This window comes from Mandrillus leucophaeus, unplaced genomic scaffold, assembly GCF_000951045.1.
Source record: "Mandrillus leucophaeus isolate KB7577 unplaced genomic scaffold, Mleu.le_1.0 Scaffold79, whole genome shotgun sequence".
In the NCBI taxonomy this organism is placed as follows: domain Eukaryota; kingdom Metazoa; phylum Chordata; class Mammalia; order Primates; family Cercopithecidae; genus Mandrillus; species Mandrillus leucophaeus.
This window is the reverse complement of record NW_012108585.1, coordinates 1,849,267-1,865,375: the sequence shown is the minus strand read 5'-3', so window position 1 is coordinate 1,865,375 and position 16,109 is coordinate 1,849,267. Positions and strand designations below refer to the sequence as shown.

General features: G+C 50.0%; 1 protein-coding gene across 3 annotated transcripts in view; it reads right to left on the bottom strand.

Annotated features, from left to right (window-relative positions):
- The window catches only part of WNT5B (wingless-type MMTV integration site family, member 5B), an 85,625-nt gene that overhangs the window by 9,591 nt on the left and 59,925 nt on the right, over positions 1–16,109 (bottom strand). For 2 of the 3 annotated variants that reach the window (XM_011967145.1, XM_011967143.1), the window contains exons 2-3: positions 5,758–5,894; positions 3,978–4,225 (exon numbers count right to left, since the gene is read on the bottom strand). In XM_011967145.1, the coding sequence (XP_011822535.1) occupies positions 3,978–4,225; positions 5,758–5,837 (328 nt within the window). In that variant the 5' untranslated portion in view covers positions 5,838–5,894. Of the gene's footprint in view, positions 1–3,977; positions 4,226–5,757; positions 5,895–6,973; positions 7,288–16,109 lie in introns of those variants that run through there. The other variant, XM_011967142.1, reaches the window with a different exon arrangement.

Sequence of the window (16,109 nt, the reverse complement as noted above, 5' to 3'; positions counted from 1 at the left end):
TTGGGAGGTCAAGGAGCATGGATCACCTGAGGTCAGGAGTTCGAGACCAGCCTGGCCAACATGGTAAAACCCTGTCTCTACTAAAAATACAAAAACTAGCCAGGCATGGTGGCAGGTACCTATAATCCCAGCTAATCGGAGACTGAGACAGAAGAATCATTTGACCCCAGGAGGCAGAGGTTGCAGTGAGCCGAGATCATACCATTGCATTCCAGCCTGGGCAACAAGAGTGAAACTCCATCTCAAAAAAAAAAAATTAGCTGGGCATGATAGCATGTGCCTGTAGTCCCAGCTTCTCAGGAGGCTGAGGTGGAAGAATTGCTTAAGCCCAGGAGCTGGAGGCTGCAATAAGCTATGATTACACCACTGCACTCTAGCCTGGGCAACACAGTGAGACCCTGTCTCAAAAAAAAAAAAAAAAAAAGAAATATATGTAGACTACAACACAGATGAACCTTTAAATCATGGTGCTAAGTAAAAGGAGCCAGTCACGAAAGGCCATATATTATATAATCCCGTTTATAAGAAATGCCCAGGATAGGCAAATCCGTGGAGAAAGAATAGTGGTTACCTAGGGTTGGGGGTTGGAATACGGAGAGTGACAGCTAACGAGTATGCAGTTTCTCTATGGAGTGGTGAAAATGTTATGGAATTAGATAGTGGTGATGGTTGCACAACCTTGTGAATATGCTAAAAGCCACTGAATTGTACACTTTAAAATGGTGAATTTCATGGTATGTGAGTTATATATCTCAATAAAGCGGTTGTAAGAAATAACAAATGATACTTATAGGGACTAAGATACAGAGAGAAGGGAGTGATTCTTAGCAGGAAACAGATTCAATCCTGATCTCAGAGATTAAACCAGGGAGAATCCCACAGTCTTGTCTTAGGAGGTAGAAAGGGAAGCAGTCTGAAATCAATCAATAGGTCTAGAGAAATCTCCCCCTTGGCCTTACTTCTTGATGATCTGGGCATGACACAGTGAAGTTTACAAACAGACCATGCTGAGTGAGTCCGTTTTTCTCTATGAACCAGTGGCTGGCTTCTGGTCAGTTGTGAAATAAGAATAGCCCAAGAAAAACCGAAATGATGGCAGGAAGTTACACTCATGATTTGGCCAATAGGACCTGGTCTACGGGGCTCAGAATGAGATAAGGAGCACTGGGGATGGTAAGATGGCCAAAGAGGCTCTCAGGGAGGAGGGTCTGGGCCCCACTTTGAGGAATTCATCTCCTTAAAATGCAGCCTCAACCACCTGACATGGCATCCTGGAACGGAGGGAGCCTCCCAGGCTGCAGCCCCGAGCTATCCTCCATATCCACCGGGAGCTTGCCCTCTACAGAGTTCCTCAGAGAAGTGGGCTGGGTTTTCAAGGCAATCCATTCCATCTTTTTTTAAATGACTCTAATCACCAGAATGCTCCTTCTTGTATTAAGTTGAAATATGCCTCCTCATGATTTCTGCCTGCTGCAGTTGCACTGTGTATAATCCCTTTCCCATTTGACAGCTCTTCCGCGTTTGAAAACAACTATTAAGCCTTTTACGTTTTCACTTTTCCAAGCTACATATGTCTGATTTATTTCTATCATTCTTTAGCAAACACACTTTTCAGAGTTGAATCAGCCCTCTCAGAACTGCCTTCTAAAATCACGTACCTGCAGCTGAACTAACACACCCGACATTTTGTACTCAGACGATTCTACCCTATCATGACTGTTTGGGGTCCAGATTTGCCCTCCGGAGCGCTGCCTGCCTCTTTCAGTCGGGGCTTCATCAGAAGCTGAGTGTGGGTAGCTCTGCCTTCATGGGACAGCCTTTGGGCCCTTGGGTAAGCCTACTGAGTGCCATCTACTGTTGCTACCTTCAGCAAGAAAGAGGTAATTCGGGGTTTCAGAATGGACATGCAACGTTGGGGTTTATCTATATATGCAACAGTTCAGAGCTGAATCTCTAACCATCTCAAGAATAAACGGCTAAAAAAAAAAAAAAAACAGCCATGAGGGACGCGTGTCTTTCTCCTACAGGAGAGCAGAACAATTTCATGCCCTCTCTGTTCCATAGCAGCCCAAGGTGCCTCCAAGCTCCCTAGGCAGAGGCTGGGCAACGGGCAGAGGCTCCTCCAAGCTGCTCTGCCGCCCTCTGGTGACCGACTTTCGCAGCAGCTTCAAAGGAGAAAGGAAGCCTTTGTCATTCTCAAGATAGGGCGACCGAGGACTCACCAGGAGCTACTCAGGGCTGGGGGGAGGAAGGGAGGACAGCCTCCCAGGTAGCATGAGCCTTCAGTGATGCTATAAAAAGGAAGGGGAAAATCAGGCAAACAGAAGGGTTCCATTTTGTAACAGAATAGGGCTCTCTTCGACAGGGTTTGCTTTCGCTAGGCACCTAGTGCACATCTGAACCCAGCGGGGTGTCTTTTCTTGCCAACCCCTTTCTTTCCTAAGGTACAGCCTCACTTTGGGGCCTTTAGGCACATGAAATACACATGAAAAGATCTAGCCAACATCAGGCCTACATTAGGTCCCCAAGAGACATTAACTCCAAAAGAGATCAGAGGAGACTCTCTCTGCACCTGGGCCGTCCTAGTCTCCTTGCCCACAACACAGGGCAGGAGTGCTGCCAAGATTTTCGCCAGAAAGGAGAGACAAATGCCAAGTGGGTTTGAGAAGAATCAATAAACTGTAAGTAAATCCCACTAAACCCCCAAGTCCAGTCTGTTGGGAAAGCCGCCCCTAAGACTGTCCCGGGAACACTAGGACCTTCCTTTCATGCACCCTGAGTTGATACCGAAGGAAGCAAGAGAGGAGCAAGTTTCAACGTGTACTTTCTCCATCTTTAATTCCCTCTCTCTCTTAAAAAAATTTTTTTAATAGAGACAGAGGTCTCACTATGTTGCCCAGGCTGGTCTTGAACTCCTGGCCTCAAGCAATCCTCCTGCCTCAGCCTCCCAAGGTGCTGGATTACAGGTTACTGCATTGGGCCTTACTTCTCGATATGGACAGAGAGGGTAGGGAAAGAGGTCTGGAATAAGTGGGAGGGGCAAGGAGCCTTCCGAGTATCCTCCCTAAGAGAGGAGCACGAAGAAATCTCTACTTCCCCAACTCCCCTGCCAGGCTGAAATCCCTCTCTGAGGAAACTCCAGCCTCAGGTAACCTTCTGAAGGGAGGTGTTCTGGGAGAATGTCAGGCAGAAGGAACACAGCATTCTAACACTTCGCTTTTATGGCCCTGGGGATAAGACCCAGTAGAATAGGGCCGGATTTCTCAATTTCTTGCCAGAGAGGGGAGGATTGCATTTCAAAAGGACCGAAAACAATTAGACCTCAGATCACACCTCCATCTAAGCCATAGGGTAGCCCAAGAATCCTTGGCCAGCAGTGGGAGAGGGGAAGGGACAGGAATCCAGGAAGACCTGGCCCTCTCCCTCTCATCTTTTCTTTCGTCTGACCCCTTCCCCCAGGTTCACACATCCCTTTCAAATGAAAAAGCTGGGACTGGATGGGGTTGGGTTAGTTACAGCTATCACCAGTTTGGCCCAACATTTCTATCTCTGTTTCAAAGGTTCAAGTGGAAAAGACAAAAATCCAACAGACGTTCAGGGCTGCAATTTCTGGTTCTCTACCCAAGGCTCTTTTTTGTGCTGAGAGACAAAGGCAGTGGCGATGGGCTGGGCGGCTCTCCTAATCCACTCTAAATCAGCTCAGACGTTCTGCCCCCTCTCAATGAGTCCCAAGCAGCCTGCCCCGGGTGAGGCTGGAAGGCAGAGAGCTAGAGGACCAGGAAGCGCGTGGTTTCTGCAGCCTCCCAGAGCCCACTTCCTCATGTGCCTCTCTTGGTGCTTGGTGCACACCGCTGCCAAGCCTAGAGAGAGCCCAGTTAGGCTCCATTTGGGCTCTCCCTGTGCCAGTCCTGAGAGCGCTTCATTGTTCCCAAACTAATGCAATTCCTTAGCCGAGCCCTCTTGTAATGGCCTCTTACCTATCTGCATGACTCTCCCAAAGACAGACACGTTGTCCACTGTGCTGCAGTTCCATCGCCGCTGCCGGAACTGGTGCTGGCATTCCTTGATGCCTGTCTTGGCTCCCTCCCCTATGTAGGCCATGTGCTCCTGGTACAGTTGGCACAGCTTCCTCTGGCCAGGGGAGAGCCCAGGAAGCTGACTGCACACGGGCTGGGCACCGATGATAAACATCTCGGGTCTCTGCACCGGGTTCAGAGCTAATGACCTATGACAGCAATCCAGAAAGGGGAAGGTAAGGCCCAGGCGTGAGCATGCGCCTGTGTGCAGCATGAAGTCATTCATTCAGCACATTTAGGGAACGCTTCCCTGTGTACAAGGCACTGGAAAGAAAAATTAGTAAATCAGAGTTCTGGCCTTCAAAGGACAAACTGAAGGAAGCTGAGGCATGAACACAAAGGACACGCGAGAGGCCAAATGCCCCAGACAGACTCCAGTGTCTGGATCTGCTGTGATCAGAGAGGAAAATAGCTCTTAAGGCTGAAGAGAAGCCTTTATAGGGAAATGGCCAGAATTTGAACTGGATCTTTTTTTTTTTTTTTTTTTTTTTGAGACGGAGTCTCGCTGTGTCACCCAGGCTGGAGTGCAGTGGCGCGATCTTGGCTCACTGCAAGCTCCGCCTCCCGGGTTCACGCCATTCTCCCGCCTCAGCCTCCAAGTAGCTGGGACTACAGGCGCCGCCACCTCGCCTGGCTAGTTTTTTGTATTTTTAGTAGAGACGGGGTTTCACCATGTTAGCCAGGATGGTCTCGATCTCCTGACCTCGTGATCCACCCGCCTCGGCCTCCCAAAGTGCTGGGATTACAGGCTTGAGCCACCGCGCCCGGCCTGAACTGGATCTTAAGAATGGGGGGGGCAGGCAGATAAGAAGACAAGGGGTGGGGGGCAGCTCTTCATTTTAGGTAGAGGGCAAAAGGAGCCAAACCTCAACGGGAGAGCACAGGCCTCATTCAAGGAGTAGGAGTGACTAGTTCAGTGCAGCCCAACTGCATGGTAAGCCATGAAAGCAATCAATTCCTTTGCATGGGACTCCCCTGTGCCTTTAACATCCAATCACTTTACATACATCACGATCTATTCTACATGTTTTCACTGCCATGTCTCACTTTGAGCCTCCTCTCATCCACTCTTCACCAGTTCAGAGGCTCTCCCTTTTGCTCATCATCTACCAGCCATATAGAGTGTTAGATGAGAAGGTTGCAGATTTGCCATCTGAGTAAAAATGCTAGTGGCAGAGACCATGCAAAATAGGTGGTGATCGCCTGCCATTTCCATGTCAACTTGGCAATGACAATAGCCTTTAAAACACAAGAAGAAAGCCAGCCACCCATGGTGCTGTGAACCCCTCATCTGGCCTTCAGACTTAGAAAAGAGGAATTCTATCTCCTACCAGCAAAACACACAAAACAAAGGAACAAAAACTTCCAAGTTTTTGTTTTTTTTTTTACCCCAGAGCAATTTCTAACAATTCATGGGCACGAGGGAAGGTCCAAGGAAAAGGGAATGTGGACAGGATTAGAGAAAAAAAATCAAATGAATGGGTTCTTTATCCTCAGGGAACCCTGACAAAGGTAAGGGCTGAGAGAGGCACAGAGCGTTCTTAGTTGTCCTGGGATAAAAGAGGCCCTTAGTTTTCCTAGGAATCAAGGTACCATGGACACACGGTGTCCTTCCTCCTCATCTCAGCCGCTGAAGGCGGCCTCCGGCTGTGCAGGCAGGACCTCAGCCCCTCTCACTCACCACCAGGAGTTGGCGTCTGTCAGAAGCTGAACCCAGCTGGACAGCAGAGCAGCGGTGAACAGCAGCAGCAGGCTGGGCATGGTCGGCCTCAGCCCTCCCCAGTGCCCTGGGACTGACAGCTTCCAGAGTAGGGCTCCCTGGAGAAAACAGAAATGGAGAGTCAGTGTGGAAGCCCAGCGGATAAGGGCACACCAGGAGCCGGGGTGAGGTGGAGAAAAGTGCACGGATGCTTACATGCTGCTTGCTCCCCACAAAGAAGCTCGGCCTCTTTCCAGTCTCCACCTCCCACCGCTCATCTTCCCACCCTAGGACTTCTGTCTCTTACCCCAAACTGTGGGAGCCCTGCGCAGGGCTTAATTTCCAAAGAAATAATGATCTGAGAAACCAGAAACAGAAATGAAAACAAGTAATTTCAAGAGTGGAGCTTGCTGCGTTCCTCCGTTCGGCACCCGGGAGACCACTTAGGCTGTTGCAAAACACACCTGTCCTTGCTGCAGAACGTCCAAAGAAACGAGGACCATCCTGTCCACTCCCCTACGTCCCTACCTCTCATTTCAGCCCAGAGACTTATTTCTCTCTGACCCTCAGGCTCTCCTTCGTGGGATGAAAAAATTTTGGTGCATTGGATTTACCTGCACCCAAGGAGGAGTTTCCCCTCTCCATCTGTGCCCTTCTCACCCGCAGCAGATTTTCTGAGTCCCAACCCTTGTGTACAGATCAAGCACTTTTCACTTTCTCAAGGCACCTTCTCTGAGAAATGTAAAAGACACACCGCGAACCGCCCGCTTGGGAAAGCTTTGGTGGCTGAGGTGGCGCCTCCCTAGGCGGCCCCTGCCCCTCCTGCCCCTCGAGGGCGGCACTGAGCATCTTGCCCAGCAGCTGCACCGAGGACACTGCCAACGCCAGGCGGCAGCTCTGGCATCAAATGCCTGAGCTGAGGACGCATCTTCCAGATGCCACGGCCCTTCCCCGGTAGCTCCCGAGCCTCCCACCTCTCGGCCTCCTGCCTGCTGTAACTCACGCCGGTTCCTCTATCCATCCCCGAGAACCCCTGTCCCCAGCTCGTCAGGCCCGCGGCAGATCCGTGCTCCGGACCCTGGAGCGAGCCCGAGCCTAAGACACACGCCCCCTGCGGCTCCCCCGCGGTCCTCTGGGGCCTGCGTCTGGGCGTGACCCGCGCCTCCAGCGGCCTCCCCGGGCCCCCGAGGCCCCGGACCTGGCGAGCGCAGCCCCGGCTCACTGCGCCGCTCTCGCGCGTCGACGTCCCCAGGCTCTCCGGGAGGGGGCGGCAGGTGCTTCGGGCCATCGGCCCAGGAAGTATTTTTGTCCTGGGGCCACCAGGAGACGAAGGTGGCCCAAGCAGGATCCAGGAGAGCTGGGACACAGCCTTTCCCCCACCCCCTTTTGATTTTCCTCCTAGAAGTCTCAGCTGGAGCGGGGGAACCAACAGGCAGGTGTGTGGGGCCGGCAAGGGGCAGATCAAAGAAGAAACTTGCTCCTTCCCCTTTGTCATGCAGAGCCAGCTCGGAAATGAGCCGGCCTCCAGCCCGGGACTAACAGCCCCCACACCCGACTCTCCTCAGACCTCCCCTCCTCTGAAGGATGCCCCTCCCCCTCCCCCTCCCCCATAAATCCTCCTCGTCCCCCAGGGCAGAAGGTCTGTGAATGCACCGACTGGAACCAAGAGAGATGGAGCAGAGATAGGGCTGGCACCAGGAGCTAATGGTTTTATGGAGGGGAGGGGACCAGGTCCCGAGTAGGGAGGACAAGAGAAAAGCTTCAAAGCGTTTCCTAGTCCAAATATCCTTAACTCCACCTACCAGTCCTTCCCGGGATTGCACAGCTAGGGCTGCCCATGCCCTCCTGCTTCTCCGGGTCCCCGAAGCCTCCTGCCCAGCCCATGCCCAGCTCACCACCCTGCCGCCTGCAACACCTTCTCTCCCTGAGGACTGTGATCCTCACACATTTCCACCACTAGATAGCGGCGTTCTTCCTCCCCACCTGTGACACTTGTCCCTCACACCAGTGCCTCTCACCTGTCACCCTTCCATCAGGCTCCAGTAAAATCTCTCCGGTCCTGCAGTTTCTAGGTTCAACCCAGGCTACATTGGGGGCCACCGTTTCTGAGCCAAAGACAGGCCTGGGTGCCTGCTAATGGTCACTGCGGCTTTGACTGCCCCCAGGACAGGCTGACACAGCAACTAGGGCCAGACTTCCCAGGAGCTGCTAATCCTGCCCTCAGTGCCTTATAAACATATATGGAGACAAGAAGCACTCCCGCAGCTGTTTCCACTCCACTCCCCGCCCCCTGCCCCGCCCCAGACTTTCCACCAGACTCTCGGCCTATTAAAAATGCTTTTTTTTAAAAAAAAATTGCCCCCCTACGAATGGCTCTAACATGTGCAGTTGGCTTCTTTCTCCGACTTCCAGATGTGTGGTACCTGAAACTGAACTCCCCTATACACACATGTGCACGCAGGCGCACACACACACACATACACACACCCCAACCCCCTCAGGACGCTCTCTGTCCTGGCAGACAGATGCGAGTCAATTCTTGAGTGGCCACAGAACTGAGGCCAGGCAGCTGTTACATTCTCTTACATTCTCTTACATTCTCGTGCTGGAGTAGGCTGGGGTGGGAGGAGAAAGGACCCCTTAGAAAGGTAAATGCTGGCGACTGGTTTCATCAGCACGGGCAGAACGGAAACTTTGCGCCTCCACCTGACTGGGGCGTGAGGAAGCTGTATGGGGACTGATGGTTTTGTGTTAATGAGCAGGTCACATCAGGACCCCTGTTTGTGGGTCACTAGTGAGATTTATAGCAGGATTCAACCAGGAGAGGCTCTCTTCTGTGTAGGAAGAAAGATCTGGTAAATGCCCAACAGGCAGGGAAAGGCCTTTGCAATAACTACGGATTTCCTCGGGGTCTAAAAAGTTTCCCCTTCCTAAGAGGCAAGTGTCAATTCAAACATACCACAGTAGTTAAGAATGTGGGGCTCTTAGGGAGGCCAAGGCAGGCAGATCACCTGAGGTCAGGAGTTCGAGACCAGCCCGGCCAACATGGTGAAATCTCATCTGTAATAAAAAATATATAACAAGTAGCCAGATGTGGTGGCACATGTCTGCAGTCCCAGCTCCTTGGGACTTGAACCTGGGAGGTGGAAGTTGCAGTGAGCCGAGATGGTGCTACTGTACTCCAACCTGGGTGACAGAGCAAGACTCCACCTCAAAAAAAAAAAAAAAATGTAGGAATCAGGGTCTCTATTCCTTAGTAGTGACTAGGAGGCAGTGGGGAGGGAAAGACGCAAAATTCCCAATCAGGATCCTTCCAGAAGCCAGAATGAGCTGGTCAGACATCTGCTCTGTTCCTCCTCTTCATTCATCCATTCAGTCATTCAACACATTCATTAATCAAATGAGTTACGCACTGGGTGCCCAATATGTGCCAGTTACTGCTCCAAGTGCCAGAGACACGGCAGTGAACAAACAAATACATAATACGTTAGGTCCAGTGAATACTGTGAGGAAAATAAAGAGGGGACCAGAATCAAGAATGGGGTGGTAGTATACTCGATGTAGGGTTCTCAGGAAGACTACTCTCTGAAATATCTGTGCCACCAAAACCACAGGGTAGGCAGGATGGTGGGAGGGGGTGCAACGCCGCTACACCTCCAAGACCCCCTCTAGGGCACATCCAAGGTCCCTGCTGAGATGGCACTGTCCCACTTCACCATCACAACCAAAGAGGTGCGTGTTGGAAGACAGGAACTCCAAGATCTCCTCCTTTTTCTGCTAGGACTCAGTAACCCATTTTCATTTCCTTAAGGGGCCACGCCCATCCAGCCTAGAGTTAAGAGAACAAAAACAGAGACCCAGACAAGTAGACCTGAGACCCCAAAGCAACTCTGTGCTTTCCACCATACTTCAGAGCAGTACCTGAAACAAAATCCCTGCCCCACAGGACGAGGGCCTGATTTCAGGTCATTAGCCATTTACACAAACCCACCGATGTCTAGAACTGACTTCCCAGCACCCAGGGCCTTGAGCATCGCAGGATTTCTGCAGGAAATGGAGCCACCTCCCACATCTGCCCCTCTCCCCAGACAGGCGCCCTCACACCTAGAAACCTATCCAGAAATAGCCACGAGCCTAGGTGGGGGCCTCTTCCAGGGTGCTGAGCAGACTCCTTTGTCATTGAGGTCACACCTTTCAAGGGGCCTTCCCTGACCATCCCTCCCAGAGAAGGCCCCCACCGCCATTATTCTACTTCTAGCTTCTGGCATGTTTTAGCTGCAGCGTTTAGTGTGACAAGGAAGAGTGCGGCATGCTCCTCTGTTGTGCTTTTGCTTCTTCCCTCGCAGGCTCTGGAAATGGTCTCGTTTACCGTCTTCTCCCCAGTGGATAGGATCGTACACAAGGGTATGTGGGAAGTGCTAGAAAAATATTTGTTGACTGAAAGAAAAGAAAAGCACTCTTACTTGGTCACCCAGTGGGGAGCTACAGAATGTGTAATTTAAAAATACACTTGGCGGCCGGGCGCGGTGGCTCACGCCTGTAATCCCAACACTTTGGGAGGCCGAGGCGGGTGGATCATGAGGTCAGGAGATCGACACCATCCTGGCTAACATGGTGAAACCCCACCTCTACTAAAAATACAAAATAATTAGTCAGGTGTGGTGGCGGCACCTGTAGTCCCAGCTACTCGGGAGGCTGAGGCAGGAGAATGGCATGAACCGGGGAGGCGGAGCTTGCAGTGAGCCGAAATCGCACCACTGCACTCCAGCCTGGGCGATAGAGCAAGACTCCGTCTGAAAAAAAACAAAACAAAAAACCACTTGGCCTGTAGTGGTGGCTCAGGAGTTCGAGACCAGCCTGATCGACATGGAGAAACCCTGTCTCTACTAAAAATACAAAATCAGCCAGGCATGGTGGCACATACCTGTAATCCCAGCTACTCGGGAGGCTGAGGCAGGAGAATTTCTTGAACTCGGGAGGTGGAGGTTGCAGTGAGCTGAGGTCGCACCATTACACTCTAGCCTGGGCAACAAGAGTGAAACTCTGTCTCGAAATAAAAATAAAAATAAAAATACACTTGTGGCCAGGTGCAGTAGCTCACACCTACAATCCCAGCACTTTGAGAGGCTGAGGTGGGAGGCTTGCTTGAGCCCAGGAGTTCAAGACCAGCCTAGGCAACACAGTGAGACCCTGCCTCTACAAGGAATGTAAAGTTAGCCGAGCGTGGTGGTGCCGGGGAGGCTGAGGCTAGAGGATCGCTCGAGCCCAGGAGTTCAAGGCTGCAGTGAGTCGTGATTGTGCTATTGCACTTCAGCGTGGGTGACAGATTGAGACCTTGTCTCAAAAAAAAAAAGAGAGACAGAAAAAAACAGGCCGGGTGTGGTGCTCATGCCTGTAATCCTAGCACTTTGGGAGGCCGAGGCAGGAGGATCACTTGAGGTCAGGAGTTCGAGACCAGCCTGGCCGACATGGCGACACCCGTCACTACTAAAACTACAAAAAGTAGCTGGGCGTGGTGGTGCGCACCTGTAATCCCAGCTACTTGAGAGGCTGAGGCAGGAGAATCACTTGAACCTCAGAGGTGGAGGTTGCAGTGAGCTGAGATCACACCACTGCACTCCAGCCTGTGTGACAAAGTGAGCCTCTATCTCAAAAAAAAAAAAGAGAAAAAACGAAAGAATAAAAATACATTTGCAATTTTGTTCACATTCCTAGCATAACAGGGTAAACCATCTCAGCAGTCTTTGGAAAGGAAATGCTTCCCTTTGTGAACTCCTGGCTGCATTGCTGTTGAAGTGGGGGCCTCAGCCTGGGTGATTTCCATGGGGCAGGGGAGGGGCAGGTGGAGGAGGACAAGGCGTCGCTAGCTGGAGTCGTGTGCCTTCTCTCCCTTTCTCTCTTGTTGTAGAGAAAGGCTGTTTATGGACCTCAGAACAATAGACAAACACCTCCTAAAATATCCATCAGGTTCACTCATTTCCTTCCCAATTTCCAAGTGAGTACTCACCCTCCTGACATCTGAACACCAGAGTAGTTCTCCACGGTCTCACTCACAAGTGCACATAGATACAACACCAGTTTTCTTTCGAATACTCATTTGACATCATAATATTCCCCTATTTGAAAACTTACAGTGGTTCCCAATTATTTATTTCCAATTTGGTCTCATCTTACCTCTCATTGTTTTCCTGAATTTCCCAACATGAGGTCTCCTTTTCCAATCTCCTTCTACTCCTAGAACAAACCCCACTTTTCCTCCAAGACCTCATTCTGATCCTCTTCCCAAGGAAGCGTTCTCCTCTGCTCTGCAGCAATCCAGATCTGAAGCTCCTTTCACATCCATGCTCAAGATTCCCTCCCTCCATCAAACCATGCTTGATTAATCCCACCCCATGAGAATCTCATCCCCTGAGACCTCTTTGGCCTTTATGAATCCATGTATCTCATGGTCTGCACCTCCCTACCCCACTTATGCTGCCTTGGGCTGTTTTTTAGGTGAAGTATAAACTTGTTACTTCTCTAGTAGATCAAATGCTTCCTAAATGTTCAAACTTACCTTTTCGACTTTCTCTGAGAGCCTCTTTGTGCCCAGTATCATTTTACTCAGCAGTAACAAATGTCTTCTGATTGATAACCAATGACAATAGCTAGTATTAATCAACGTTTATTAAGCACCTCCTAGTGCACCGAACTGTGTTTCACATCTATTTTTCTCATTTAATCTTTACTAAAATTTGTGGCATATGCCATTATTATTCTCACTTTGAAAATAGGGAAACTAAGGCCGGGCACGGTGGCTCACGCCTGTAATCCCAGCACTTTGGGAGGCCAAGGCAGGCGGATCACGAGGTCAGGAGATCGAGGCCATCCTGGCTAATATGGTGAAACCCCATCACTACTAAAAATACAAAAAATTAGCCAGGCGCCTGTAGTCCCCGCTACTTGAGAGGCTGAGGCAGAAGAATGGCGTTAACCCAGGAGGCGGAGGTTGCAGTGAGCTGAGATCGCGCCACTGTACTCCAGCCTGGGTGAAAGAGCGAGACTCCATTGAAAGAAAAGAAAGAAAAGAAAGAAAGAAAGAGAGAAAGAGAGAAAGAAGAAAGAGAGAGAGAGAGAAAGAGAGAGAGAGAGAAAGAGAGAAAGAGAGGAAGAGAGGAAGAAAGGAAGAAAGGAAGAAAGGAGAAAATAGGGAAACTAAAATTAAGTAATTGTTCATACAGCAATTGAATGGTTGACCCTGGCTTGGAATCCATACTCTTCCCCAAATACAGGTCCTCTCTGTCACTAGAGCATAACACCTTCTCTGCTTTCTTTCTTTCTTCCTTTTTTTTTTGAGACAGAGTCTCACTCTGTTGCCCAGGCTGGAGTGCAGTGGCATGATCTCAGCTCACTGCAACCTCTGTCTCCCAGGTTCAAACAATTCTTGTGACTCAGCCTCCCGAGTAGCTGGGATTACAGGCACGCACCACCACGACCGGCTAATTTTTGCATTTTTAGTAGAGATGAGTTTCAACATGTTGGCCAGGCTGGTCTTAAACTCCTGACCTCAGGTGATCACCTGCCTTGGCCTTCCAAAGTGCTAGGATTACAGGCGTAAGCCACCACATCGGGCCTGCTTTCTTTTCTTCGTTGCACCATGGCCCTGTTACTAAGGCTGCGAATAGTGTGAAAGTCAGAAAACAACATTCTGATATATAGGAGGTAACACAAAAAGCACGGTTTATAAAACGTGCAAAGTTACTAGTATTAATACACATACTTAGATGCACACACAGCCTTGTGGGCAGAAAGAGCCAGACTTCTCCTCTAGCCAAAATGATATGTGAGTTGAGAACAGGCCAGGCTGCTTAAAGCTGAAGGAATTAAAATACAATAGTTTTAAAGAGTTGTACTTAGTTTTACTTGGGGATGGAAAAGACAAAGCAGGTCAAGAGCTAAGGGTCTGGAAGGGTGGACCCGGGTTTAGTGTGAGGGGCTCATGGGAGACACCGGCAGAGGTGAGGTACAGAGTGAATGTGAAGAAACATAAGGTTTGGAGAGAACGTGGAAGGACGTTTTAGATTAGTCTTAACGGTGAAACTGACCAAGAAACTATATCCTCAGCAAGAGAAGACTACTTTGATAGCACAAAATTGTCTTGCCTTTCAATGGATACGGCGATCAAGGAGCTCTGTTCAAAGCTTAGATTTGACCATGTGACTTCTCTGCTTAAAACCCTTAGAAGGTTTCCTATCTTCTAAAGGATGGAGTCACAACTCCTCATCTGATTACACGACGCCTTTCAGAATCTGACCCCGCCAACCTTTCCATCCTCTTTAGGATTTCATGTTGTGCTCTAGAACCCGGAACTCCTTATACCTCCTCACCCAACCCCATCCTGTTTCTCCCCGCTGTGCCTTGCTGACTTCGGGGAATGGTTTCTCCTCTCTGTGTGCAGAGCAGGCTCCTCTGTCATTGAGGCCACACCTTCCAAGAGGCCCTCCCTGACCGTCCCTCCCAGAGAAGGCCCCCAGCAGCATCATTCTATTTCTAGCTTCTCGCATGTTTTCGCCGCAGCGTTTAGTGTGACAAGGAAGAGTGCGGCAGGCTCCTCTGTTGTGCTTTTGTTTCTTCCCTCATAGGCTCTGGAAAAGGTCTTGTTTATCATTTTCTCCTCAGTGGATAGGACGTTGCGCAAGGGCATTTGCTAGAAAAATATTTGTTGACTGAAAGAAAAAAGCCCCCCTCTGGCTCTCAGGGAAAGAGGAAGCAGGCCAGGAAGGCCAGCCTCTCGTGAAGACCAGGAGAGTCCCTTTGGCTTCCACACAACTCGGTCCGTTCACTGTGACGAAGCTGCTTCCACCGTGGCTCCCCTTATCTGAGAATCCACTGCTAATTGAGCTTTTGGAGATTCCTGGTCCCAGACATATCTCTCTCTGTCTTCTCCTCAAAGACATGAGTCACATTCAGCTTCAAGTCTGGCACTGCTTAATAAGATAACGTAAAAATGTGTAAGACCTTGGGGAGTGCCCCAAGGTGCATTGGTCTAGCTGGGGAAAAGAGAAAACCTGTCCAGAAAAGTGTACTATAAGAAGTGTCAGAAGAGCCTAAGGGAGCAGCTGTAGTCAGGATGTGGGATTTGAGTAGGGCCTTGAAGAACGCGAGGGCTTTTAGCAGGAGGAAAAGAGCAGGAAGGGTTTCACGTGATGAGGTGGTTTGGTTAAAGAGAAAATTTTTTTTTTTTTTTTTTTTTGAGACGGAGTCTCGCTCTGTCGCCCAGGCTGGAGTGCAGTGGCCGGATCTCAGCTCACTGCAAGCTCCGCCTCCCGGGTTCACGCCATTCTCCTGTCTCAGCCTCCCGAGGAGCTGGGACTACAGGCGCCCGCCACCTCGCCCGGCTAGTTTTTTGTATTTTTTAGTAGAGACGGGGTTTCACTGTGTTAGCCAGGATGGTCTCGATCTCCTGACCTCGTGATCCGCCCGTCTCGGCCTCCCAAAGTGCTGGGATTACAGGCTTGAGCCACCGCGCCCGGCCAAAGAGAAAATTTTAAGGTCCTTTTGGAAGAAGAGGAGAGAGAGTGCAATAAAGGAGGACTTCAACAATTTCCAATGTTTTCAGAATCGCTTGTTTGTGAAATGTATGTAGTCCCTCCACAATCTAATATGGGGCCAGGCATGGTAGCTCACACCTGTAATCTCAGCACTTTGGGAGGCCGGGGTGGGACAATCACTTGAGGCCAGGAGTTTGAGACCAGCCTGGCCAACATAGCGAGGCCTCATCTCTACCAAAAAAAAAAAAAAAAAAAAAATTAGCTGGACATGGTGGCACATGTCTGCAATCCTAGCTACTCAGGAGGCTGAAGCGGGAGGATCACAGGACGTCAAGGCTGCAGTGAGCTCTGATTGTACCACCGCACTCCAGCCTGGATGACAGAGGTCTCTAAAAAAGTAAAAGTTAAATTAACATTTTAAAAATCTGATTTGGTATTCCCATCGATAATTCAGTATCGGTTATCCAGGAAAACTCCCATGATGACGTGCTTCCAGTTTCTGGGGGTAACACTGCAGGAATGGGGTCAAAGACACAGGGGACCAGGCACCCTGGGTACTGTCCTTTTGATCATAAAATGTGGGTTGAGTGAAACGTCCTAGAGAGCCAAATATAGAAGTTAAAATGCTGATTGATTACACACTTTCATTTCAATCATGCATGTTCTCTGTCTTTCAATTCTCTTCCTGGATCCAGGCCTGAAATGTTGGTGTCCTTTGTGACTCCTCCCTCTCCTTTGCCTTCCAAGTCAAATCAATTGCCAAGGTCTCTTGACTATATCTCTATAGTGTTTTTTTTTTTTTTT